This window comes from Zootoca vivipara, chromosome 3 (assembly GCF_965207765.1).
Source record: "Zootoca vivipara chromosome 3, rZooViv2.hap1.1, whole genome shotgun sequence".
Taxonomy (NCBI): domain Eukaryota; kingdom Metazoa; phylum Chordata; class Lepidosauria; order Squamata; family Lacertidae; genus Zootoca; species Zootoca vivipara.
Window position 1 is genome coordinate 118,435,291 of NC_142586.1, and position 25,875 is coordinate 118,461,165.

Genomic DNA, 25,875 nt, shown 5'->3' on the forward strand with positions numbered 1-25,875 from the left:
ACCGCCAAGGGCACCCCTGTAGTGGTGAAGAAGCGCCGGGGCTTCGCAGAAGGCCCCGTCCCGTCCCCTCGGCCAGGGCCGCCTCCCGCCCTCCGTCCTCGCGTCCGCCTGCCTCGCTCCCTCTCGCTCGACCTCCGCGCTCGGCCAAGATGGCGGCTGCTGTCCGGGCCATCGGGAGCCTCACGCGCTTCACGGCCGCCGTCAAGTACTGCCGGGCCCGGTGCTGCCGCTCAGGTGAGGCGGAGAGGGAGGCGGTCGGGGGAGGGGAGGGGGCGCCCACGCCTCGTCTCCCGGGGAGGAGGGGACGGGGAAGGGCCCCCCGGGCCCCGCTCCCCCGCCGCACCCTCCAGACCTTGTTCTCTGCCCCCTGCTGCTGCTGAAAGGCAGGGGGTCCCCTGAAGGTCATCTGCCACTCTAGCCCTTCCCCCTCCTCTTCCCTTCCCCCCTCTTCCCTTCCTACGGTGTTCTTCCTTGACTGGTGCTTCGTAAGAGTGACTGTTCCAAAAGCAGAGGTGCTGAGCCTGTCAGCTGTTTTGGGCAAAACTGGGCACCCAAATGTGGTGCTGAGCTGAGCTGAGAGATTGAAATCTTTCAGCTCAGCACCGTGATGTGGTGACTGACTTTGCCAGGCCTTGTATATGTGCATGAGAGGCACATTTGGCCTTTGGATGATTGGCCAACTCTTAAGTATGTCCAGTGGATCAAAATCCTTAGCTTCTCCTATTCTAAAGAATTTGGGGGCTCTGCCCAGATGGAACTGAATTCATGCTAGCGCTGCAGGATTATGGGACATGTAGAAGTGCCTCACTGTTGTATCAGATTAGAGTGCATTCTGGTCCAGCATCCTGTTTCTCATAACAGCCAACCAGATACTTTTGGGAAGCCCACAAGCAGGGTTTGAAGGCTGCAGATCTTCCTGGCTGAATATCCCCATAATCTGGAAGGTTTACCTGGTGTTCCTGCTCAGCTGTCACAGCTAATAGCTGTTGGTAGGTCTTTTACCAATGGATTCATGTACAGTACTCCCCTTTTAAAGCCATTCAAGATACTCTCCTATTCTGGGACCGGCAGTAAGAGGAGTCGTGTAGCTGGGTCAGACAAAGCAGGTATATAATCCAGCTTTCCGTACCCAGCTGTGATCAGCCAGATTCTACTGGAGAAATGCACAGAGAGAGCATGAAGACAACAAACACCTTCCTTCTCTGCAGGTTGAGTAACTGATACTTGGAACTGCACTTTCTCTCAACAAAAAAGATTAAATTCAGTTACAGCAGAGTGTTTCCCTGACAGATAGTCCTCACAGCTCTCTGCTAAAAAACACACACAACCAAAGTTCACAAGGAAAGAAGTTGAGGACTAGTGTAGCTTTGTGTGTTCTTTGGAGTATCAAGTTGTGAGGAATTTTTTTGGGGTGTGTGTGTGAGACACACGGGGTGAACTGTTTCCTTCGCACCCTGCTTGTGACACCCCCATGGCACTTAAGGGGGGTGCATAGTGTGCTTGGACCAGAGGGAGCTTTTGGCTTGATCCCCAAAAGTGCATGTCTTAGGATTGCTTGTTCTGGAAAAATGAGATGGACAGTGTTTGCCTTGCATCAGAAAAAAAGCATCGTGGGTGCCTGTCTAGGCTACCTGGGGAGATCATTTCATCACTGTGACACCTCCATGTGTCCTTCAAAAGTGGTCTTAATTGTATGGGCAGAGTCAGGTTGCTTCCTTTCTAAATTTCATCCTTTTGTTATCTGAACATGCTGGACATCTTCCAGGCCTTGGTTAACTGCAAATTGAAGGACATTTTCTAATCCTGTTAAATGTGTGCAGCTTCCCAGGTTTCCTCTGTACCCAGGCAGGCCTGTATGTTTTTTTGTTACAGTTGCATTTAAAGCCATCTCCTCCTAAAGTGCAACTTAAAAACAAACAAACAACCCCACACTTCTGCAGAGTTTCTTCTAAATGGCAGTACAGTTGTACCTTGGATCTCGAACCACTTTTAAATTGAATGTTTTGGCTCCCGAGTGCCGCAAACCCGGAAGTGACTGTTCCGGTTTGCAAACGTTCTTTGGAACCCGAACATCCGTCCCGGCTTCCGATTGGCTGCAGGAGCTTCCTGCAGCCAATCGGAAGCCACACCTTGGTTTCCGAACTGTTTTGGAAGTCGAACAGACTTCCGGAACAGATTCTGACCAACTTCCAAGGTACCACTGTACAAGAAATATTTGGTGCTTCGTGGGAAAGGCCCTTGATCTCCAGGGTTTGTATTTCTGGGAAAGGGAAGTTTCTGGAAAACAAGGTGGGGAGAAGGGTTGATGTAGTCATACCGAACGCTGTGTTGCAACATAACATTTGGCGATTGCCATGAAATGGCCTACAGTCTGGAGCCTCTTAGTTCATTGTCAGGTTGTGGCAAGCTCATAAGCCGCTCTGGGCTTGAGCTTAATGATATTTGCTCGTATGAGATGAATGATCCTCTTTCCTGCTACCTCGCATGTGTATAAGCAGCCAGAGAAGCAGTAAGCATTAGCAACCCTAAAAACAGTATAAGGCTTTGTAGCAAAAAGGCACCATGTTGGTGCTTCTGTATTGTGTTGCGGAAAAGGTCTGATTTGGCCTGCCTAAAGGCTCATCCACACTGTTGCTTGACCCGTCTTTTGACCATATTGTGTCCCAAAAAGTTCCCCAGGGCCCGACAGCTTTTCTCACTGTTCTGCAGCTCTGCCTTACGGAAATTCGAAATTGCTTGCTTAATTGAAGTTCCGTTAAACAAAATCTCTCTTTGGATTTTCTGTGTATCCGATAAGATCCACTTCAGTGGGCAAGACTGGGTTTTCTCCAGGGACAGAACAAAGAGGAAAGTTTTTGGACCCCGGGGGAAAATAATCTGTACACAAAATATGATTAAATAGTATCAAAATTTGGGTCGAGCAAAAGTGTGGGTGAGACCTTTGTAGTGAAGCAGCTTGGTTTTTGTGATGCCAGCTCGAGCGCCCGGACAAAAAAGGGGCAGGTCTTTCACATCCCAATAAGCATTTGTGAGCAGTGCATTTTCGTCTGCACAGAATATGTGAAACATAACTGGCATCTTTCTGAGCTGGCTCTGCTCAAGATAGCAGGAGTCCTCCAGCCCTCCCCAGAAGAGACTTGCTGGCAATTTCATCAGGTGCCGTGTCCAACCTCCAAAGTGCCGGTATTTATGGGCATGGCAGGATGTAGGTGAAAGGTCCTTTCCTTTCTACTCTGGAAATGTGGGCCAAAGGACATGGCGCACCTCCAGCTTTGGGGCTGGGTCACATGACCGGCTTGCGCAACGCAGCATATTTGGCCTCTGATGTGTGCCTCCCCCTCCCCTCAGATGGACTTGGGACCCTCTGGAACGGGCTGCTGTGTCTTATTAACACAATGGATAGATCAGATCAAATTTCAGAGTTTCACTTAATTAGCAATGCTTAAACTTCCAGATGTATGTTGGGAAGCCATGCTTGGAAAAGGCACATAGCAAACACCACGAAATGGCAAACATGCCATACAGGCTTGTGTAACCATGTGCAAAGCGATGTTGAGTTTTCAAGTCCTTTTTGATTTAAATCAGTTTTTTTTTATTTAAACCAGATTTTTTTTATTTAAACCAGATTATTTTTTTATTTAAACCAGATTTTTTAAAAAATAAAATGCTTTTGGAAGAAAAATATTTTTAAATATAATTTTCTATTTAAGTTACGTTATAGTCCTAAGGCTATTCATCAGGCAATAAGGATTTCTTTTAAGTTTTTCATGTGTGCTAAAACTCAGTCTAAGTTTTTTTAAAAAAACAAAACCTTTAACCATATCAGTTAACAAACATGGATACATTATGCCATAATGTTATTGTTTTAGTTAAATAAATTGTTATTAAGGAAATGATTATTTTTCTCCTTCCAATAAAGTACAGCAGAAAAGTTGTCCAAATAAAACAATAATTTCATAATTATCTGTCGATGTATTTCTAATATTATAACCAAATCAGTAATTTTTGATATAACTGTGAAAGCTACTCTGAAAATTTATTATTCCAAAAATGAAACCTTCATCTGGTTGTAAATATTAAGATGATACCAGCAAGAAGAATGAGTCTTTCTGTAAAAATATGATTTAAATCAAGTCTTACTGCCTAGTGATTTAGAACATGATTTAAATCGATTGGATTTGAATCAAATCCACCCTGCTTTCAACTGAGCCTCCTCACTCAGAAAGAGACTTTGCCTGAAGGCACCAGCAGGGATGGGAAATGTTCTGATTCATTTGCTGGTCCAATGTAACTCCGGAAATCTCTCTCTCTGTCTCAGGTTACGCCTGCCGAAACCTCAGCACGTCCTCCCCTGTTAAGTGTAAGTCAGTTCTTGGGTCTGGTGGGGGTTGGTGGCGATGACAAGGGTTCTGTCCTGGTTGAAAGAAATATGGCAGAGAAGGCAAATTTGCTGGGGGACGGTGTTTCAGGTTGCCCTTTTCACCCTTGTAGTAATAACAAGGAGACCGTAGTGACTTCAGTGTAGTGCGGGGGTGAGGAACCTTTTTGCCTCCAGGATCAACCTTGCAGGCCCAATTTGATAGGTGGATAGGCCCCCCCCCCACATGTCGTCACACAACGCTGTCATTAAGTCACATGATTGACAGGTGGGTGCAGCCCCCACCTCTCTAAATCCCCTCCCTGGCCTTGCAAAGCACCCTTTGAAGCAATCGCCCCCTCTCCTATTTCAAACAGCGCTTGGCTCTGCTTCTCCATTAAGTGGGTTTGTGCCAGCAGGGGCACATGATGCTCCTTCTGTCTCTCTGGGGAGCTGGGTGGTAGCAGCAGCAGTGAGGTCCAAAGGCGGTGATAACCAGAGAGGCTGGCACCCACGGCATCCAGATGTGCCCATGAGCCTAAAATGGTTGGTGGCCCCTGCCCTAGTCCTGCATGGAGAATTAATAAATATACGGTAGAATCTTAGACAGGGACCCCAAGGGTCATCTAGTCCAACCCCCCACAATGCGGGGAATCTCCACTAAAGCGAGAGTCCACCGCCTCTCAAGGGAGTCCGTTCCACTGCCGAACAGCTTTTACAGTCAGAAAGTTTTTCTGAATGTTTAGTCAGAATCTCCTTTCTTGCAACTTGAAGCCATTGTTTCAAGGGGAAAACAAGCATGGCCCATCCTCCATGTGACAACCCTTGAGGTATTTGAAGATGGCTCTCATATCTGCTCTCAGTCTCCTTTTTCCCCAGGCTAAACATCCCCAGCTCCTTCAAGTGCTCCTCATAAGGCTTAGTTTCCAGACCCTTGATCACCTTGGTTGCCCTCTTCTGTCCACCTTCCAGCTTGTCGACATCTTAAATTGTGGTGTCCAGAATTGGACACAGGACTCCAGGTTTGGTCCGACCAAGGCAGAATAGACCCAGGTGGCGCTGTGGGCTAAACCACTGAGCCTAGGGCTTGCTGATCAGAAGGTCGGCGGTTCGGATCCCTGTGACGGGGTGAGCTCCCATTGCTTGGTCCCAGCTCCTGCCAACCTAGCAGTTCCAAAGCATGTCAAAATGCAAGTAGATAAATGGGAACCGCTATAGCGAGAAGGTAAACGGCGTTTCCATGTGCTGCTCTGGTTTGCCAGAAGCGGCTTTGTCATGCTGGCCACATGACCTGGAAGCTATACGCCGGCTCCCTCGGCCAATAATGCGAGATGAGCGCCGCAACCCCAGAGTCGGTCACAACTGGACCTAATGGTCAGGGGTCCCTTTACCTTATTCCTTCATTTGACCTGGACACTAGACTTCTGTTGATGCAGCCTAGAATAGCGCTAGCTTTTCTCTTTTTTTGCTGCTGCATCACTCTGTTGACTCATGCTCAGCTTGTGGTCCACCAAGCCCCCTCGATCCTGCTAGTAAGCCAGGTGTGTCCCCCCCCCATCCTATATTTGTACATCTGGTTCTTCCTGCCTAAGTGCAGAACCTGACATTTGCCCCTATTGAAATGTCCCTATAAATCTCTCTTTTCCCCCGCTCCAGCAAGAAGCCATGTTAACTATGACATCAAAGGAGATGTTGCTGTGGTGCGCTTCAACTCTCCAAATTCCAAGGTAGGTTTTCCTGTCGCTTCTCTGTGGGCTCAAGCGGTTTAAGCTGTGCAGAGAGGTTTAAAGGGGTGCCTGGGAGTCGTGGAGATTGAAAGGAGGGACATGGTATGCAAGACCAAATAGAAGGGTGTTCTGCCGGCTGCTTACGAGAAGACATTTGGCATGCCACCGCCTTCCCGACGCTCTTCCATGTTGGCGGGGACAAGCAAGGGCCGTTCTCCTTCCAGAGTGGGAGCTTGCCCTTTGCCTGCCTTGGCTTCAGCTTGCCTGTTCATTTCCCCCAGGTCAACACCCTCTCCAGGCAGCTGCAAGAGGACTTCACCGCCGTCATGAACGAAATATGGGCCAACGAGGCCATCAGTAGCGCCGTCCTGATCTCGTCGAAACCCGGCTGCTTCATTGCTGGCGCAGACATCAAGTAAGCTCCACCGGGGCGGGAAGAGGGGTCCTGTTGGGTGGAGAAATGGGCAAACCGGTCACGTGCTTTGGGGCAGCCTTTGCCTGCTTGGTGCCCTCCGGATGTGCTGGGCTCCCATCAGCCACAGCCTCCCCTAGTGGGAGCTGCGGTCCAGAACATCGGGGTGCACCAGGCGGGCAAAGGCTGCTTTGGGGAATGGCTTCCCAATTTTTTCGGGTCTGTGGGCACATTTGCCAATGGGACTGGATGTTATGGACACCCCCCCCCCACACACACACACAAAACACACAACACAAAACGCTGGTGAGGCTAGCTGACCCCACAGAAAAGCAAATATACAATCTGCTCCTGTTAGGCAAAGATCAGAAGACAACCCGGACGGTCGCCAGATTCTGTGTTCAGATCTGCAGACATACACCTTCCCCTGAGCCAAACTAGTTCGTTTAAAAGTCCCTAAACCTGGTTCCCCGAGCGACCCAGGGCCAGTTCTCTGCGGCAGCTTATCTTAAAGTTTTAAGTATCTTTACGCTCACCGTATTTATAAACATTAATAAAAAAATTTCTTCAGTAGCACCTTAAAGACCAACTAAGTTTTTATTTTGGTATGAGCTTTCGTGTGCATGCACACTTCGTCAGATACACACGAAAGCTCATACCAAAATAAAAACTTAGTTGGTCTTTAAGGTGCTGCTGAAGGAATTTTTTTATTTTGTTTCGACTCAGACCAACACGGCTACCTACCTGTAACTATGAACATTAATGTTATTGTGAGGGACAGGGGATATCGCGAAGTCCCTCCCCTCCTGAGTTCAAGCCCATCCCCGAGCACAGGGGAAAGCAGAGAGAGTTCCGATGCCAGTGGGGAAGCAGGAAGTCGGGTCCGAGGCTCAGGCAAGGTAGAGGAGCCAGGGTCCCAGGTGGGACAGGAAGGGGCGAATAAGGGGGGGAGACCCATCCCCCCAACTCCGGAATTACGCAGAAAGAGGAGGGGAAAGAGGATGGGTCTGCCAAAGCTTTTGTGTTGGAGAAAGACGCGCCAAAAGCCATTCGGAGGTTCTGAAACCGACTGACCACATCACTCCGTGTAAATAGCAATGACTTCAGCACTGTAAATACGCAGCACCAATAAAAGAATAAAATGCAGAGCTGCGTAGCGTCGTTACTCTGAAGTAGCCCACTCCGGCCACTGTGACAGTTATCATTGTATAAAGTTTTATATGAATGTTTTGTCCTTTGGGATTGTTCCCCTAAATGTGTTTTAAAAGCTGGTCTCCGACCTTAATAAATTATTCACACACACACACACAGCAACCTGTCCTGCTGGTTTTCAAGCCTCATTTTGGTGGTGGGGTGGAGGGGACCCTGTAGGTGTTGAGTTGTGGAAGTCAGTAGTTTACCACACCTCCGCCTGTGTGATGCATCAGCAGAGTAAGCGGAGGCCCTTCTTCCAGAGTTCCCAGTGAAGGGAAAAGCTCCTCTCCCATACAGTTCAAAGTAACGCAGTGTCTATTGCTAACACTGTCACCATGCTAGTTGACGCTGCTGGGCCTAACCCACAGCCTCTTCCCCTGATTCTCACAGATTCAGAGTCAGACCCCAACAGCAAACAGGACAAGACGAGCAACAGGACATAATCAAAGCAATGGCCTAGATGGGATCCCCGCTTGCCACTGCTTCATATTGGAGCAGCTGGTGCCCTCGCCATAGTTGGCTGGTGAAGGGTGCCTGTTTTGCAGAGCCTTGGTTACACAGAGGTATACTTGGGACCGAAAGCAGTAGCACCTGCGTCTAGCTGGTGACAGGTAGCTATCTCTTCACAAGTGAGATGTTAGGACCCTGTAGGAACAAAACCTGACTCTTGAGGAAATGCCTGCAGAAAGGAAGTCCCCTGAGAGGTTGGGCCAGTTCTCTCTCTCTCTCTCTCTCTCTCTCTCTCTCTCTCTCTCTCTCTCTCACACACACACACACACACACACACACACACACACACACACACCACACACTCCCTCACATGCACCAGGGTTTGGGCCAGCAGATCTGTGTTGCAGCAGAGAGTCTGATAAGGCGAGGAGACGGTTGCGCCCAGTTGCAGCACCCACCTCCTTCCCTAGCAGCAGTCACCCAGAGTTGGGTGAAGGAGGAGCCCTGGGTCACTGGGCAGGCAGCTTCAATTGCTTCTCTGCAGAGGTAGAGGATAGGTGACTTTGTAAGGTAGGCGGCGGTGCCCCTCGTTCACAGCCACGAAACTCTCTCTTTGTCCTGCCTGTAGCATGATTGAGGCCTGCCAGTCCAGCCAAGAAATAACTCTACTTTCTCAGGAAGGACAGAAGATGATGGAGAAGCTTGAGAATTCGCCAAAGCCCATCGTTGCTGCTATCAGCGGGTCCTGCCTTGGGGGAGGACTAGAGGTAGGGAGCAGTTCTGCAGCCGGGAAAGCCTGTGCTCTCTTCTCCAAATGAAAGGGAGAATGGTGTGTGCGTGTGACGTGTGTTCTCTGCATTTGCCATAAGGGAAGGATCTTGGCTCGCCTCCAGAGCCGCTGCTCTGCGTGCAAAAGGCCCTGGTTGGTCTCCGTCCCCAGCATCTCCACGCAGGGCTGGGAATGCCTGGTCCTGTCCAAACCTCTGGAGAGCCCTTGACCATCCTAAGCCAGATGAATGCAACCGTCTGACTGTGCATTCAGGAAACTCTCTGCCTTCCCTTTCCAGGTTGCCATTGCTTGCCAGTACAGAATAGCAACCAAGGACAAGAGGACTGTCCTGGGAACCCCAGAGGTGCTCCTGGGGCTGCTGCCAGGGGCAGGAGGCACCCAGAGGCTGCCCAAGATGGTGAGTGGGTGAACATCCCACCCCAGCCCACCCCATAGTGGGAGGGAGGGAGGGAGGCTGCCTTTCCAGCACCCCTGCTCTTCTGGCATGCGAAACTCATTTCCTTCCGCATTTCAGGTGGGGCTTCCTGCTGCCTTTGACATGATGCTGACCGGCAAAAACATCCGCGCTGACAGAGCGAAGAAGATGGGGCTGGTGGACCAGCTGGTGGATCCTCTAGGTTAGCTGGAGATGTTTCTAGGTGCACCCCCCCCCCCGCCCCGTGGCCTTGCACCTGGCTCAGCGGGGTCTGGGACATTGCAGGCCCCGGCGGTGCTGGCAACTCACCCAAGGCAGGTACGGGGAACCACTGCTGAGCTGCAACTCCCATCGGTCCCGGCAAAAACAGCCAGCGGCCAGGATGCCGACGGGACTTGTAGGGCAGCAACACCTGCAGGGGCAAAAGCCCCAGAGGCTGGGAGGGGGGCAACATATCCTGCAGCCGCTACCACGAGCAATCTCGCCACCACATTCTGCCCCAGCTGGTGGGCCAACCATTGCAGTAATTCAGCCATGTGGTCAAGCCGTTGCAGTCTAGGAATGTCTGTGGCGGCCTTAACAGTCGACCAAAGGCTCCAGTGACAGAGCTGGATGCAGGATTTGTTCGGTTTCTGATCATTGGTTCTCATGGGAAACTTGCAGATTCTTGCTTCACACAATTAACTCAAGGCAGTGTCAATTTACTCTTGGCAGAAAGCCAAGGTCTGCCTGGCCTGGAAACTACTCTCTGATTGGTTAATGACCAGCACTGAACTCTGTCATCTAGGAATGCTAGCACAGTTGTTTCTTGTTGGGTGTTAGGAGTAGGAGTGCTGCGTATGGTTGGAGAGAGAGAGACAGAAAGGATTTATTTTGCTTTGCTTTGTATGCAGAAACTCTGCTGCTTTTATTTTCTTTTAATAAATCCTGTAAATAGTTATTCTGCGTCTAGCCGACTAGTCATTTCCACCTCAACTAGCTTCTGCGCTGTGCAGGAAAACTCTGCTACGTTTGGGCTAAAGCCACTAGACTAGAGCTATGCCTGACACTTCAAAATTCTAAGAGGATTCTCCCTTAGGAAGGCTGTCTCCTTTGAATGCATCTTTGCTTCCTGCTAAAACAGCGCCTCTGCCTTTGCAGGGCCAGGGATCAAGAGCCCCGAGGAGCGGACGCTGGAGTACCTGGAGGAAGTGGCCCTCACCTTTGCCCGAGGCCTCGCCAAGAAGACCATTTCTCAGAAAAGGAACAAGGGGCTGATGCAGAGTGAGTGGCCTGGCCTGGCCTGGTGTCGGGTTCAAGCTGTCCTGACCCTTGGCCTCCCTGGAGTCGGGCGGCAGCTTTGGCCCCTGGGCTGTTTCCTCCCGTGAACCTGCTTTGCGTTGCCTTGCAGAGCTGACGGACTATGCCATGGGCATTGCCTTCGTGCGGCAGCAAGTCTACAAAACGGTGGAGGGGAAAGTGCAGAAGCAAACGAAAGGCCTCTACCCGGCTCCCCTGAAGATCATCAAGGTGAGGCCATCTGTGCACACGAGGGAGGGCAGAGGGGTGTCTGTGCCAGGGTGTGAGCCCACTCGGTTTCTGCCCTGCGTGTGGCACAACACTGGCATCTCTAGTCCTGCCTGCCTTTAGGTGGGGTTGGACGAGTTGACCTAGGACCCGCCCAGCTTGGATGGCCAGTAGCCAATTGGCAGGGGGTGGGATTAAGATGCCCCTTGGGGTCTCTTCCAACTCAGCAATTCTAGGAGGCAGCAATGCTTCAGAATACCAGCGGCTGGTGATTGCAGAGTGCTATGCCCCCCCCCAGACTCAGAATTTCCATTGGTCTAATACTTTTCCATTTGATTCCTGTGGCATTTAAGAAGTCTGGCCATTTAGACAGCCGGCCCTCCCGCCGGCTTCCATAGTGATTTTTTTATCATGATTCCCACCATCCTGAAGTGCAGGCAGGAAGGGATGAGCGAGGGCTGGGCTGCGGGGTCTGTCTTCATCAGCACCAGCTGAAGGGGGAGGTCTGCCAGCGTATGTGGGTGCCTTGCTGGCACTGGCTGAAAGGGTCTCTGGGGCATTCCTGCCCCTACCCATCCACTCGCCACCCCACCTACCTTGCACTGCCCTTTTCCGTTCCTTTCCTGCTGTTTTTATTCTTCACTTGTAAAATTTCAAGATTGCCTTACCGCATTTACACCCACTCAAGCCACTCCTACCCTTTGGAACTCCCTGCCTCTTGATATCAGGCAGATATCAGTACTCTTTTCGGTGCCTGCTAAAAACATTCTTGTTTAGACAAGCCTACCCAGATATTTAGAAAACCGATGTGAGTTTTTAATCTGCTTTGAGTCTGTTGTTATTTTATCTTTTTGAAAGTTTTAAGTTGTTCTTCTTATTGATAATTTTGTTGCTTGGGGGGGGGGGGGTGTTTGTAGGCAGCTTTGCAATCAAGCGGCGCATACATTGTATGAAATAAATAAATGTTAACCACCACCCCAGACGTTTCAAACCGAAGAGCAGTATAGAAATGTTTCAGATAACCCAAGATGTTGTTCCTCTTCACTTTAGGTTGTGAAGACAGGCCTGGAGCAAGGCAACGAAGCCGGCTACCTTGCAGAATCCCAGGTAAGCCTTTTATTGCCCGTCACTTTGAACATTGAACTTTGTAGTCTGTGCTTAAAGGGAGACGGACTCCGTTGAGAGATGTAATGTTAGGTAAGAACAGGTCCCTCCACCCTCGCCAGCAAGCTGTATAAAATATCACCTCTGAATGCCTCGAACAACTTAAACCACAAACGACAAAACACCTTTGCATGAAGTCCTGATCTGCGGCTGGCCCGGTTTTCTCATGGCAAGGGGTGGAGGCTCAGAAGAAGACTTGGTTCCCCCCTTAGCAACCTTCCCTTAGGACTTCTCCAGGGGGATGCCCACCTCACGGTTGCAAGAGCTTCTCAGCGAGAGGCATCCCGTTCGAATCACAGCAAGGCCTGCATTCTTTACATGGTGTCTGATCACAAGATCTGGGTGCTCAGAGGGCCTGTTGAGGTTTCTGGGGGTCCCTAGGCATCCCATTAAGCCACAGCATTGTCTCGGTGCCAAATGCCACACCAAAGAGGGGGACTTGGGAAGACTCGGAAGGGCAAGAGCAGGCTGGGAATACAAGGCCACTGTGATGGGTCAAGGAGGGGCAGGGTGTGTAGGAAAAGGAAAGAAAGGGAGCCCAGGAGTGCTTGGGGAGATGATGGCAACATCTAGGGCTGCGGTAGCTAAATGGCTCACTTAAGCTCCCATTTGGAGTGACTTAAGGGAAGCAGCTGTTGCTGGAGGGGAGCAGAAAATTGTTTTGTTTCGTTGCAGTTTATTTATATGCCACCTTTCAGCTGAAAAAGACACCCCAGGCAGCACAAATACAAATGCAAGCATACCAATGGAAATTCAATACCATAAAAACCAAACAAAAACTTAATACTACAAAAGCCCAGGCGACTCCCCACTTATGCGGGGGTTACGTTCCAGGCTCCCACGCACATAAGCAGAATCGTGTGAATTGGGGGGGCACCTTCTAAACTAAGGTGACCAGATTTTTTCCCCAGTGAATCTGGGGACACTTTTCAACTTCCTACTAAAGAGATGGATTTTGTCAGGGGGCTGATTTGTAAATCTGCGGACTGTTCCCAGGAAACGGGGACGTCTAGTAACCTTATTCTAAACCCCCTTCAAACGCCCTCTCTGCCATTCTCTCTTCTATCCATACCAAAAATACAGTATCCCAAAATATCTGAAACTAGAGTTGAAGCCGGAGGCTGGAGGATGTGTGGGAAAGCAGCTGGTCCTGCGTTGGCTGTTAGGTAGGGAGGCCAAGCATCCGAAACAAAGGCTTCTGCATGTCAGGTCTCTTCCAGGTTTCCTCTGCTCTCACTGACACCCTCTTTGGGCTCCGGGGGGACCTCTTCATGAGAGGGTCTCTCTCCCACTATTTCCATGCTTGAATTGAATTGTTTAATTATTTCCTGCTGTTGCACATATATTCGGTCAGCAGATTACTCCCCACGAAAACATTAAGGGGAACGCCAGAACCAGTCTTTTAAAGGGCACTTCCTCCTTTTAACGGTCCCAGGGAAGAGGTGGGGAATAGCTTTTCCCCCAATGTCTGGCCCCTGTAGCAAATCGTGTCTGGCATCCTCGGTGACCCCTTGGCTTGAACGCGGAAGCCGTTGGCCCTGGTCACTTCACCCTGAACTTCAGTGAGCTGTTCTCACCGCTGCTTAGAAGCTCCTGGACTGAAAAGAATAATTACAGTGGGGATTGGGGCCACCTTTGCCAGGCCAAGTACAGTTTGCCCTGGGCAGACATGGGGCTGGGCTGGCCGGCTGGCACCCTCTTCCACAGACCCCCCAGACAAACAAGCTTTGTAGCCTCCTTCTCTTTGGGCGTCCTAATTTGTGGCTGGCTTCTCTTGACCACTTAAATTACGCTGGACAGACGTTCCTCCTGAGCCGCCGGCCTCCAGATACGGAAAGGTAATGTTGTGGGGGAAAGGCACCCCCTGCTTTTTCCAGTCTCCCTCCCCATCCAACTTGTCAGTTCTCCATTTCCTCTGCTGTTTTTCTCGTTCTGGGTGGCTGGTGTGGGAGGTTTGCCGTCACCCCTTGCCACTTCCTGGCTTTCCCACCGTTCACCCACTTGTCACTTTACTTCCCCCTGTTTCGTTTGTTTTGGGAGATGCAGGGTTGGATCCAGAACGCCACCTTTCTTTATTCGTACCCCTTGGCTGCTCAGTTCCCTTTCGTGGGGGACCTGGGGCTGCGAAAGCAGCTCATTATAAACACTGCACATTGTGTCCACTTGCGGAATTTGCTGTATCGATGAAGCCTGTGTTCACATATCTGGAAATCTGTGTTTGCAGATTTCCAGATAGCTTGGGGACATACAGAGAGGCCTCTTCTTTTGAGCTCCTGCCCTGGGTCTTGAATGTCAACATCCCACTGGAGACAGGATTGAGCTGCATCCCTGGTCCTTCTCCGAGTCCTTGACTTTCTCAGCCATTGTCGCCCTCTGGCCTCTGCTGTCGCTGATGCCTCGGTGGGCCTGTCTGTTTCCCCCTCGTTGCTTTCCCCAGGGCATGAGGCAGAGGTGGGCAGGCCCTCTGACTGCGCCCTTCTCTTCTCCCTTCCCCTGCAGAATTTCGGGGAGCTCGGGATGACTTCTGAGTCCAAGGCGCTGATAGGACTATACCACGGACAGGTGCAGTGCAAGAAGAACAAGTTTGGGCAGCCAAAGCAGCCCGTCCAGTAAGTCCAGCTACAGGTGGGGTAGATCTGTGGCCCCCATTTGCCTCTGCAGGGCGGGGGAGAGGTTCAGGTTCAGTGGTTAGTCGCTTTTTATCCCCCCCACCCACCCACACAAAAAGCCTTCCTCTTCTCTGCAGGAACCTTGCCGTCCTGGGGGCAGGCCTGATGGGCGCCGGAATCGCCCAGGTCTCCATGGATAAGGGGATGAAGATCATTCTGAAGGACACAGCCCTGGAGGGCTTGAGCAGAGGACAGCAGCAGGTCTACAAAGGGTAGGCTCCTTGGCGGCCTAGAAGTGGTGGGGTGCAGCTGAGCATGTGCAGAACGCACCTCCCTCGTTGCTGAGGACAGTTCAGCGGTTCTACATGTCTAAAATGTATCGCTGTGGGGAGGGGCAGGGGAGTTCCAGGCTAGGCAAAGCTGCTCATTTCTTGCTTTGGGCTTTAAGAATTTGGCCTGTGTAGTAGTAGTAGTAGTAGTAGTAGTAATGATAATAATAATTTATACCCCGCCCATCTGGGCGGCTTCCAACAGAATATTAAAATACAGTGGTACCTCGGTTTATGAACACAATTGGTTCCGGAAATCTGTTCATAAACTGAAGCGTTCATAAACTGAAGTGAACTTTCCCATTGAAAGTAATGGAAAGTGGATTAATCCGTTCCAGATGGGTCCGCGGAGTACTCAACCTGAAGCGTACTTAACCCGAAGCATGGGTGTAATTCAGGCATCCCCAAACTGCGGCCCTCCAGATGTTTTGGCCTACAACTCCCATGATCCCTAGCTAACAGGACCAGTGGTCGGTGAAGATGGGAATTGTAGTCCAAAACATCTGGAGGGCCGAAGTTTGGGGATGCCTGGTGTAATTGGTTCCGGAAGTCTGTTCATAAACTGAAGCGTTCATAAACTGAAGCGAACTTTCCCATTTCCAAAGTAATGGAAAGTGAATTAATCTGTTCCAGATGGGCCCGCGGCATTCGTAAACCGAAAATTCTTAAACCGAGGTGTTCATAAACCGAGGTTCCACTGTACAATAATCTCTTAAACATTAAAAGCTCCTCCCTCCCCACAAAAGAGGGGCTGGAGCTGTTTGCCCCCTGCAAAGGGGATGGTGGGTTAACTCCGATGTGTGGAGGGTCCACTATTCTGGCTTGAGCTCGCAGAGGTCAGTGTGTGTCCTCACAGAGGTCGTTCACCCGCTGACAAAATATCCCAGAAGCTGCAAAGCTAAAAAGTGAACTAAGAGGCGAGAGCATCAGGATGCTGCTTAGCATATTTGTCACAGTGGCCGGAGTGGGCTACTTCAGAGTAACGACTCTACACAGCTCTGCATTTTATCTTTTTATTGGTGCTGCGTATTTACAGTGCTAAAGGCAGTGCTATTTACAGAGACACATCTTATCCGCTTGAATCAGAACCTCCGAATGGCGTTTGGCGCGTTTTTCTCCAACATAACAACTTGGGGAGACCCATCCTCTTCCCCCTACGTTTTCTGCGCAATTCCGGAGTTGGGGGGACAGGTCTGCCCCCCTTGCTTCCCCCTTCCTGTCTCACCTGGGACGCTGGCTCCGCTACCCTGTCTGAGCCTCGGACCCCACTTCCTGCTTCCCCACTTGAGACGGAGCTCTCCCTGCTTTCCCCTGCGCTCGGGGATGGGCTGGAACTCAGGAGGGGAGGGACTTCGCAATATCCCCTGTCCCTCACAATATTGTTTTTACTTACCACCAGGAGTTCCTCTCTCAGGTGTGGTCTTGCTTTGGCTTGGTTCCCCCTTCTCTCCCCCCCCCATCCTTTCTCACTTCCCCGCACTTGGAGGGGACAGGAGTGTGTGGCGTTACAGCCACAAACTGACCCCAAACAGAAAAACTCAGAGCGGAGCCCAAAATCAGAGCCTGGGGAAATGGAAAAGTCTTTGCCTAGAGTTGAGAACACCTAGAAGGAGGGGGGCACCAGGCCAGCCTCCTTCATTATAAGAATTATAGAATTGTGGAGTTGGAAGGGAGACCCCCAAGGGTCATCTAGCCCAACCCCCTGCAAGACGGAGGGGTCGCAGCACTTGGCTGGCTCCTTCCCCAGCCAGGCCTTTGCTCAAGGCTCCTTCCGCCTCCCTTCTCCTTTCCCAGCTTGAACGACAAAGTGAAGAAGAAGAGCCTGACGACGTTCGAGAGGGACACGATCCTCAGCAGCCTGACGGGGCAGCTGGATTACAAGAACTTTGGGACGGTGGACATGGTGATCGAGGCCGTCTTCGAGGACATCAGCATCAAGCACAAAGTGGTGAAGGAAGTGGAGGCGGTGAGTAGGAGGCTGGGCGGAGGGGCCACTCGCATGAGAGGCCGGGGCCATCTTCCAGAGACTGCCCTTAAGTGCTCCGCGGCTGCAGGGGGAACCCCTGCCCCTGCCCCCTTCCCAACCCGGGATGCCTCCCTCCCCAGAACCTAACCTGTGCGTTCTCTCCCCCAGCTGGTCCCCCCTCACTGCATCTTCGCCAGCAACACGTCGGCTCTCCCCATCGGTCAGATCGCCTCCGCCAGCAAAAGGCCGGAAAAGGTGAGTCCTGGATATGGCTGCCTTCTTCTGTCTCCATCCATCCATCCATCATCATACCTCAGGGGTCCTCAAACCTTTTCAGCAGGGGGCTGGTTCACTGTCCCTCAGACCTTGTGGGGTCCGGACTATATTTTGCAAAAATAAAAATGGGCAAGGGATGATGAGCGGCGCGTGAAAGGGCTCTGAAGAGGGGCTGCCACCAACAAAGCCCACCCCCCCCTCTAGGCAGGGCAGGAAGCCAGGAGGAGGGAGAGAGAGGGAAAGAATGTGTGCGCCGGCGATCCATGTGGCGATTCCCAGACCGTCCATGGGCCGGATTTAGAAGGCAGTTTGGCCTGATCTGGCCTGCAGGCCGTAGTTTGCCAACCTATGCCATACATCATCCATCCATCCATCCATTCATTGCATTTCTATCCCACCTTTCCTCCAAGGAGCTCCAGGTGGTGTACGTGCGTCTCCTCCCCATTTTATTCTCACCACAACCCTGTGAGGTAGGCTAGGCTGAGAGAGCGTGATCGTCCCAAGGTCATGCCCAATGAGCTTCATGACTGAGTGGGAGGACCTGAACCCAGCTCCTAGCCCAGCACTCCAACCGTTACACCACACTGCCTTGCGGGCGATGAATCTGCTGCAGGGTGCCTTTCCTCCCATGACCTGTGAGTACCTCATCCTGCCCTGACCTTGCCTGTCTTGGTCCTCCAGGTGATTGGGATGCACTATTTTTCCCCCGTCGACAAGATGCAACTCCTTGAGATCATCACCACAGACAAAACGTCCCCGGACACGGCAGCCGCTGCCGTTGCCGTGGGCCTCAAGCAAGGGAAGGTCATCATCGTCGTGAAGGTGAGCCACGGTTCTCTTCTGGTTCTCAGGGAGCAGTTTCCAGGTGGATCAAGAAGGGCAGAGGTCAGACCAGCGATTCCAATACCCAGGGGGGACGCTAAGAGGCAGGGGGTTGGCAAGGGGGCACTTGAGGTGCAGCTGGCATTGCCAGATCTCGTTCATCCATTTTGTGGAATTACCTGGGAAGGCAGCCCATCTAGGAGAAGGAAGAGTCTGACCCTAAACCTCCTTGCGGGACATCTTTGCGAGAAGAAACGGCTCAGGAATGAACCCCATGCAAATCCAGAGTGGAGTCCCTAAGGGGGCTGGATGGCGCCTTGTACGCCTCCTTCCGGCAACTCCTGCAGCCCAGCAGGTGTCAAAAGTCTTGCTCTGCTTTCTTTTGGACGACATCAGTGAGGCTGAGAGGCGGGTCTTGTTGTCTGGGCAGCCCAGCACCTCCAGACACACAGCTCAGGGCTGCTAACGTGGCAGTTTGACTTCACCCCCAGAGGCTCACTCCATTGTCTCTCGAGACAGACGGATGCCAACAGCCTTCCTTAGTGGGTGGCACAAACTGCTATTCTGAACAATGCTTTGTGTAGGCTAGGGTGGGGGGAACTGGGGATGAGCTTATGGAACCAAGAAAATTCTCTGCTGCTCCAGAGAAGCGGACACGGAGCAATGGATTCAAACTTCAAGAAAGAAGATTCCACCTAAACATTAGGAAGAACTTCCTGACAGTAAGAGCTGTTCGACAGTGGAATTTGCTACCAAGGAGTGTGGTGAAGTCTCCTTCTTTGGAGGTCTTTAAGCGGAGGCTTGACAGGCATATGTCAAGAATGCTTTGATGGTGTTTCCTGCTTGGCAGGTGGTTGGACTGGGTGGCCCTTGTGGTCTCTTCCAACTCGATTCTATGATTCCTTAGTGGGTGACACTGCTATTCTGAACAATGCTTTGTGTAGGCTAGGGTGGGGGGAACTGGGGATGAGCTTATGGAACCAAGAAAATAATTGGGAACCACTGGGTGGGTCAGACTTCCCTGGCGAGGCAAGAGGAAGCCCTGCTCGATCTGCTCAAGGGCAAGGAAGGAGCTGCAGGAGCTTCTGCAGAGGCCCAGGCCGAAGTGTGCCTGCTCTGCTGGGTGGTGTGAAAGCGCCCTCTCACCCTCCTGCCCTGATGTAGCAACCCCCTAGCAACTTCAGGCAAGGTCTACCCCCCCTGCTCCTACTTACAGGTGTGTTTGTGCATTGTTAGGCTTTCCAGAACAGAAGAAGCCTCGCTTGCTTCGAATTTCCAGCCCAAGTCTAGTTTCACCCCATCCACTTAAAAAGAGGGTCGGCCTAGCCGAAGAAGCTGAATAGCAAATGTATTAAAAGATAATTCTTTTATTGTTAGTATTGGTTGCCACTGTCAGTAGCTGACCGCCCCTTGCCCCCCGTGTGTTGGGAGCAGATGGTTCTGCATCTACCAAGAATAGTGTCCTGTGGGTGGACAGAGTCTCTACTGGCAGACTACTGGGCTTAGCAGTGTAGGGAGCTGCCATGCCGTCAGCATTGCTCCATCTAGCTGCACTGACCGGCAGCAGCTCTCCGGGGTTTCAGGCAGGGCACCTGGGGATTGACACGGAGCAATTCAAGCTACAAGAAAGAAGATTCCACCTAAACATTAGGAAGAACTTCTTGACAGTAAGAGCTGTTCAACAGTGGAATTTGCTGCCAAGGAGTGTGGTGGAGTCTCCTTCTTTGGAGGTCTTTAAGCAGAGGCTTGACAGGCATATGTCAAGAATGCTTTGATGGTGTTTCCTGCTCGGCAGGGGGTTGGACTGGATGGCCCTTGTGGTCTCTTCCAACTCTGGGATTCTATGATTCTATGATCCTGGCGCTTTCTTCTTGCAAGGCAGGCCCCCACCCCCACCCCTGTGCTACAACCCTTCCTAGCTTCATCTTCCTGCTTCCCCCCCACAGGACGGCCCAGGCTTCTACACAACCAGGTGTCTTGCGCCCATGTTGGCCGAAATCATCCGAGTCCTCCAGGTGGGTGTCGGCTGCAAAGGGTGGGGTTTCTGAAGCATCTTCCTAATGGTGCTTTGGGGGAGATGTGGTGGATTTGGGGGGGGGGAGAAGCCTCTGCACTTGGAGACTTGCAAGCAGGTGGGCTCAGCACAGCGGCTGTTGCGTTTGGTTTCCTCTGCCCTCTCTCCCTTCCCCGGTCGTTCCCCCACCCCTCTGCAACATCACTGGCAGCAATGCCTCCCCCCGGCTCCCCAAGTGCCCCCTGCTTTCCACCCGCTGCTGACCCCCCTCTCTCCTGCGCAGGAAGGCAACGACACCAAGAAAGTGGACGCCTTGTCCACGGGCTTTGGCTTCCCCGTCGGAGCTGCCACGCTGATCGACGAGGTGGGCGTTGACGTGGCCACGCACGTGGCAGAGGACCTGGGCAAGGCCTTTGGCGAGCGCTTCAAAGGGGGCAACATCGAGCTGATGAAGGCCATGGTGGACAAGGGCTTTCTAGGTGAGTGTCTGAGCCAGGGCCACTTTCTGGAGCTCCTCGCAGGGGGAACTTCTGTATCGACAGCAGGCAAGGAACCCCCACACCCTCCTGGCTTCTGTTTGGGGAACCAACCTCTTCCGGGCGAACAGGGCAGAGCAAATCCTCGCTGCCTGGGCGCCGGGACCATATCGGCCCCACCCAGTCACCACACTGGGCAACCGTTGAGTGGCAAAGGGCCATTAGGGTGTCGGACTGGGACCTGGGTTCAAATCTCCACTCAGCCGTGAAGCTCACTGGGTGAGTTTGGGAGCTAGTCACTGCCTCTCTCATTTGTTTTCTTTCTATGCCGCTTTTCCACCCCAAAAAAAATCATGCTCAAGGTGACTTACAGCAAAGAAACAGGGATGCATTTCAAACCCACAATACAAACACTTCTGAACTGACTCCCAGTCTCTGGGTTCAGTCTTTAATTCTGCAAACAAGCCTGGAATCAATGGCTGTGGGAGGAATTTCCCAGGCCTCCTCCTTCCTCTGCCCACACACTTCTTCATTCATTCATTCATTCATTTATTGAATTGACATACAGCCCTGTACCTGGAGGTCTCGGGCTGATTCACAATAAAAACCACAATATATAACATCAAAAATAAAAATAATCCGATAAACCACCACCACCACAAAAGCCGCCTTTTAAAGGGTATAGGATGTTGATTAGCAAAGGCCTGGTTAAAAAGGAATGTTTTTCCTGGCGCCCAAAGATGTATAATGAAGGCGCCAGGTGAACTTCCCTGGGGAGAGCATTCTACAGATGAGGAGCCACTGCAGAGAAGGCCCTGCTTTCGTGTTGCCACTCTCCGAACCTCGAGGAGGCACACGATGGAGGGCCTCAGAAGGTGATCTCAGGGTCTGGGTAGGTTCATATGGAGAGAGGAAGTCCTTGAGGTCTTGCGGTCCTGAGCCATTTCACTTCTGTCCCTTAAGGGGCAGAGGGCCCCCCCACCTCTCCCCACTCCTTTACACCTCTGTGCAACTTCTTTCGCAGGCCGCAAAGCCGGGAAGGGCTTCTACCTTTACCAGGAAGGCGTAAAGAAACGGCAGATCAACACCGGCATGGATGAAATCTTGGAGAGGTTCAAAGTGCCCGCCAAGCCGGAAGTGTAAGTTCAAAAAAGGAAGGCCTTCCTGAGGCAAAGACGAGAGCTCCGGGGTGAAGGTCCAGGATGCTGGTCTGCCCTAATTCCCCAACTCCAAACCAACAGGTGCAGCTGGATTATTCTGAGTTGGGGCATCGGTCTATCTTGGCCCGTTCTGTCCACTCTGGCTGGCAGCAGCTCTCCAAACTGTCAGGTCGAGAAGGACCTCTCCCAGTCTCGCCCTGTCCTGTCGGAGGTCTTCCAGACATATATATATATATATATATTTACCTGGTGCTAAATCACTTGGAGGCTTCTTTCTTAGAAGAAAGCAATACGGTGCAATCGCATCTTCATGTGTGTTTGACATGCGCGATTTCAGCCATACAGTTGAAGGCAGACTGGTTGAGACTGTGCAAGTTAAACCCAGGCAAGGTTGAGAGCTTTAGAGCTTTCTTGGTGCCAGGTCCCCTTGAGGTTACCTGGTGCAAGAAAAAGCTTTAAAGCTGCCTGCCTTACTTAATGGGCAAGGATTTCTCAAGGCTTGAGATCCGGAAGTGCTGGGCAGACTCTCTCTCTCTCTCCACCTCACCCACGAGCCACGGGGCAGTTCTGAGCATTCAGTTACGCGCTTTTTCCATGCCTGTGCGAAACCCTTGCGACCGAACCGCTGCCTGAGATGCGACTGCATTGCGTGTGAATGTAACCTAAAACCCCACCCTACTAAAATGAGGATACCTCCCCGGAGTTCGCTAACTGGACCCAGGTGCAAAAGTGGAGTTTGGGTGGGTGGGTAGGATTCAGTATGAGGGTTCAGGACTCAGCCCAGGGTCTTTGTTTTCAGGACCATCTGACAGCCCTCTCACACCCATATCCATTCCTGGTCCCCATTCTTCATTTTGGAAAATGAATTCGGGGGTGGAAGAGGAGAGCTCTTTGGTTGTCCTTGTTTAAACCACCAGATGTTGGAAATTTATTCCTGCATTGCCGGGGGTTGGACTAGATGACTCTTGGCGTCCCCTCCAACTCTTCGAAATCCTGGCTGATCCAGCCACTCTCTGCTCCACGACTTCCCCAGTGGCCTTTCTCCTCCCCTGCTCCCTGAGCTGGAGTTGCTGCCTCCGGGGACCTTCTGCCTGGCTCCCCCCACCCCCGCCCCCTGGCTGATGGCCGACTTTGCTCTCCCTCTCTCCAGCTCCTCTGAGGAAGACATCCAGATGCGCCTGGTGGCCAGGTTTGTGAACGAGGCGGTCCTGACCCTGCAAGAGGGCATCCTCAGCAACCCCGTGGAAGGGGACATCGGGGCTGTGTTCGGCCTGGGCTTCCCACCCTGCCTGGGAGGTAAGCAGGCCCAGGCACACGTTCGTGCTTCTGCTAACTGTGTATCTCCAGTCGCCGCTCGCTCGTCCTCAGCTAGGCTGCCTACCATTCAGAGGAAAACTTGCTGGCTTAAGAAGAGCCTGCTGGATCAGGACAACAGCCCCTTGGCTCCCTCGTCCTGTTCTCACCGTGGCTGACCAGATGCCCATCAGGGGAAGCCAGCAAGGAGGATTTGAGCCCAAGAGGGCAAGTGGGATTAAGAAGCATCGCTGCCTCTGACCATGCAGGCAAAACAGCCTTCCTGGCTAGTGGCCATCGATAGCCCTTTCTTCCTCCTTGAATTTATCCAGTCCTCTTTTAAAGCCACCCAGGTTGGTGGCCATCACTGCCTCCTGGGGGAGGGAGTTCCACAGGTTAACTCTGTGCTGCGAAAATGACCTGGGCCTGAGAGCAGCAGCCTTGGCGCTAACAGGGTTGCCTTATCTCAGCTGCTAGCTTGGGGTCAGCTGCAGAGGTTGCCTTCTGCCCACTCCTAATAATAAATAATATAAATAATAAATAATAATAATAAATTTATTATTTATACCCCACCCATCTGGCTGGGTTTCCCCAGCCACTCAGGGTGCGGCTCCCAACAGAATATTAAAACCGCGATAAAAGATCAAACATTAAAAACTTCCCTAAATGGGTCTCCCAAGAAGGGCAGCTGCCTGATAAGTCCCTTGTGCGGGCATGAAGGATTTTGAAGCAGCCATATGGAAATGCCTTGATCCCTGGGGAGGGGGGGGGCAGGCAGGCAGTCTAGTTACCCCAGTGACCAAGATGGGGAGCCCTCCAGTCCCTCTTTCCCCCCTCCTGTTTCCCCAGTTCCCCTATGGGAGAGGTCGTTTTGCACCTTGCAGCCGTTGGATCTGCAAGGACATTTGCAGTTCAGGGGAGAGCCCTCTGCGGGTGGTGGGGGTCCCCACTTGCACAGGAGACCTTGCTTAACCCCCCCCCAATATGTCACCGCAGGTCCCTTCCGGTACACAGACTTCTACGGGGCCCAGCGGCTGGTAGATCGCATGAGGAAGTACGAGGACGTCTACGGGAGCCAGTTCACGCCTTGCCAGTTGCTGCTGGACCACGCCAAGGACTCCGGCAAGAAGTTCCACAAGTGAACGCGCCTCCAGCACCACCGTCCGTCCGACCCCCGGGAAAGGCGGGGGGGGGAGGCAGGAGGCCTGCAGGAGAGTCTCCCGCCTGTAGCTCAGGGGGTTGTGGGTCTTAACCCTCGCAAGTGCCTTAGCCGCTCCGGCACTGTCTCCCCAACCCTGGCTCCGACCCCCTCGTCAGGCTGAAGGGCAGCCTCCGATTAATCCGGGGTCTCCTCTGTCCGGCCTCAGCCTGGTGCCCTGCCAAGCCCACCACCGGCCTCGGGTCTCGGGCCAACGGCAGATGTTTCTGGCCCAGGACTGGCCTGTGGTCGTAAGCCACACCCAAAGAACCCCTAACAATAAAGCCCCAGCGTCTTGTTCTGCGGATGAGCTCTGGTCATTTATTTGTGGCTGAATTTTCACCTCTAAAGGGGAGGCGCAGAGTAGTCCCATCAGCATAGTCCAGTTCCCAGGGGGCTTGGATTTGGTGAGCGTCCCTGGAATTAGAGGGGGGACGACCCAGAGTGTCATCTAGGCAGGAATGCCGTCTTCAGTGGGGAGCGCCAGGGCTTCCCCAAGGGGTCTGCATAACCCTCCCAGGGGGTCCAGGGCACCATTCACATAACCAAAACGGCCATAGATATATCAAAATTTCCAAAAACAAACGAGTTCATGGCTTGGCTTTTGAAAAACAGGAGGCCTGCGGTACAGTGGTGCCTCACTAGACGAATTTAATTTGTTCCACGGGTCTTTTCTTATAACGGAAAATTCGTCTAGCGAATCCCATAGGAATGCATTGAATTTTTTTTTGAATTTTTTTTTTGCCCATAGGAACGCATTAATTGAATTTCAATGCATTCCTATGGGAAACCGCGATTCGCTAGACGAATTTTTCGTAAAACGGATTCGTCTAGCGAGGCAACCTCCGCTCGAAAAATCATTTCGTTAAGCAGGGCATTCATTAAGCGAGGCACCACTGTACTTGGGAACCACGGGGGTAGACAAAGCCTATCTGAGTGCGAATTGCACTGTGCACTGGTGGGTGGGTGTGTGGGGTGGCTCCCCTTTCTCCCTAGACTCTCCCTTGCTTGGCTGCAACACATCATAATGGCAATTGGGGGAGGGGGCTATGGCAGGATTGTTGCTGTGGCTCCTTGCCCAGCTCATAGGGCTCCTCCCCACCTAGGGTCATCATGCTGGCCAGGCAGCTGCGTCCTGTTTCCCCACCCCTATGGGGGCCCATCCACTTCTGCCAGCCTCCAGCTACCCCTGGGCTCCTGCAGATCTCCAGCTGCCAAGGCTTAGATGGCCAGGGGTGAATTCGGAAGCCTATGCCATCAGGATATGGGTCCTGCCTCTTATCAGCGCTCTCCCCCTGCTCTATCCAGCTTCCCACTGTGGGCTCCTCCTTGCAGCAGCTCGCCAGGTGGTCTCCCGCCCTCCAATGCAGATCCTGCCAGCGGGGACCAGTGGTGTAGCGTTGATTGCCAGCCCCCCCCCCCAGGACAGGCAAGCAGATGCACCAGGGAGGCTCCAGCCCGGCCCCCACCGCCAATGGTGCCGGAGTGATGCCACCCCTACCAGAGCAAAGGGGGTTGTGCTGAGCCGCCTGCCCACTTCACGGGGGATACTGGCTGCCCAACATGGCCCTTTGTGGGTGGAGAGGAGCAGCGGGCTGGGCTGCCACGACAGCTGGTTTGCACCCCCTCAAAAACTGTGCACCCATGGCCACAGCCCCCCCCCCTGACACACACCCCACACACACACTATGCCCCTGGCAAGGACTGTACCTGGGCT

The 25,875-nt window shown here is 52.3% G+C and overlaps 1 protein-coding gene across 1 annotated transcript; it reads left to right on the forward strand.

The window, feature by feature from the left end:
• Window positions 1-92: 92 nt before the first annotated feature.
• On the forward strand, window positions 93-24,461 carry HADHA (hydroxyacyl-CoA dehydrogenase trifunctional multienzyme complex subunit alpha). Its single transcript, XM_035110742.3, has 20 exons — window positions 93-234; window positions 4,319-4,360; window positions 6,014-6,084; window positions 6,366-6,499; window positions 8,769-8,907; window positions 9,208-9,327; window positions 9,445-9,547; window positions 10,486-10,608; window positions 10,736-10,854; window positions 11,902-11,958; window positions 14,515-14,624; window positions 14,762-14,896; window positions 16,748-16,919; window positions 17,088-17,174; window positions 17,877-18,017; window positions 19,964-20,032; window positions 20,315-20,510; window positions 21,532-21,646; window positions 22,818-22,963; window positions 23,957-24,461. Exons 1-20 carry the CDS (start codon window positions 150-152, stop codon window positions 24,100-24,102), a joined length of 2,310 nt encoding a protein of 769 aa, XP_034966633.2. The 5' UTR covers window positions 93-149; the 3' UTR covers window positions 24,103-24,461.
• The last annotated feature ends 1,414 nt before the right edge of the window (window positions 24,462-25,875 follow it).

Excerpts from the sequence above, each read along its gene's own strand:
- HADHA (XM_035110742.3), top strand. The coding sequence starts at position 150 with ATGGCGGCTGCTGTCCGGGCCATCGGGAGCCTCACGCGCTTCACGGCC. Across the intron at positions 10,855-11,901 it reads CTCCCCTGAAGATCATCAAG|GTTGTGAAGACAGGCCTGGA; the intron begins GTGAGGCCATCT and ends TCTTCACTTTAG. Across the intron at positions 18,018-19,963 it reads AGGTCATCATCGTCGTGAAG|GACGGCCCAGGCTTCTACAC; the intron begins GTGAGCCACGGT and ends TCCCCCCCACAG.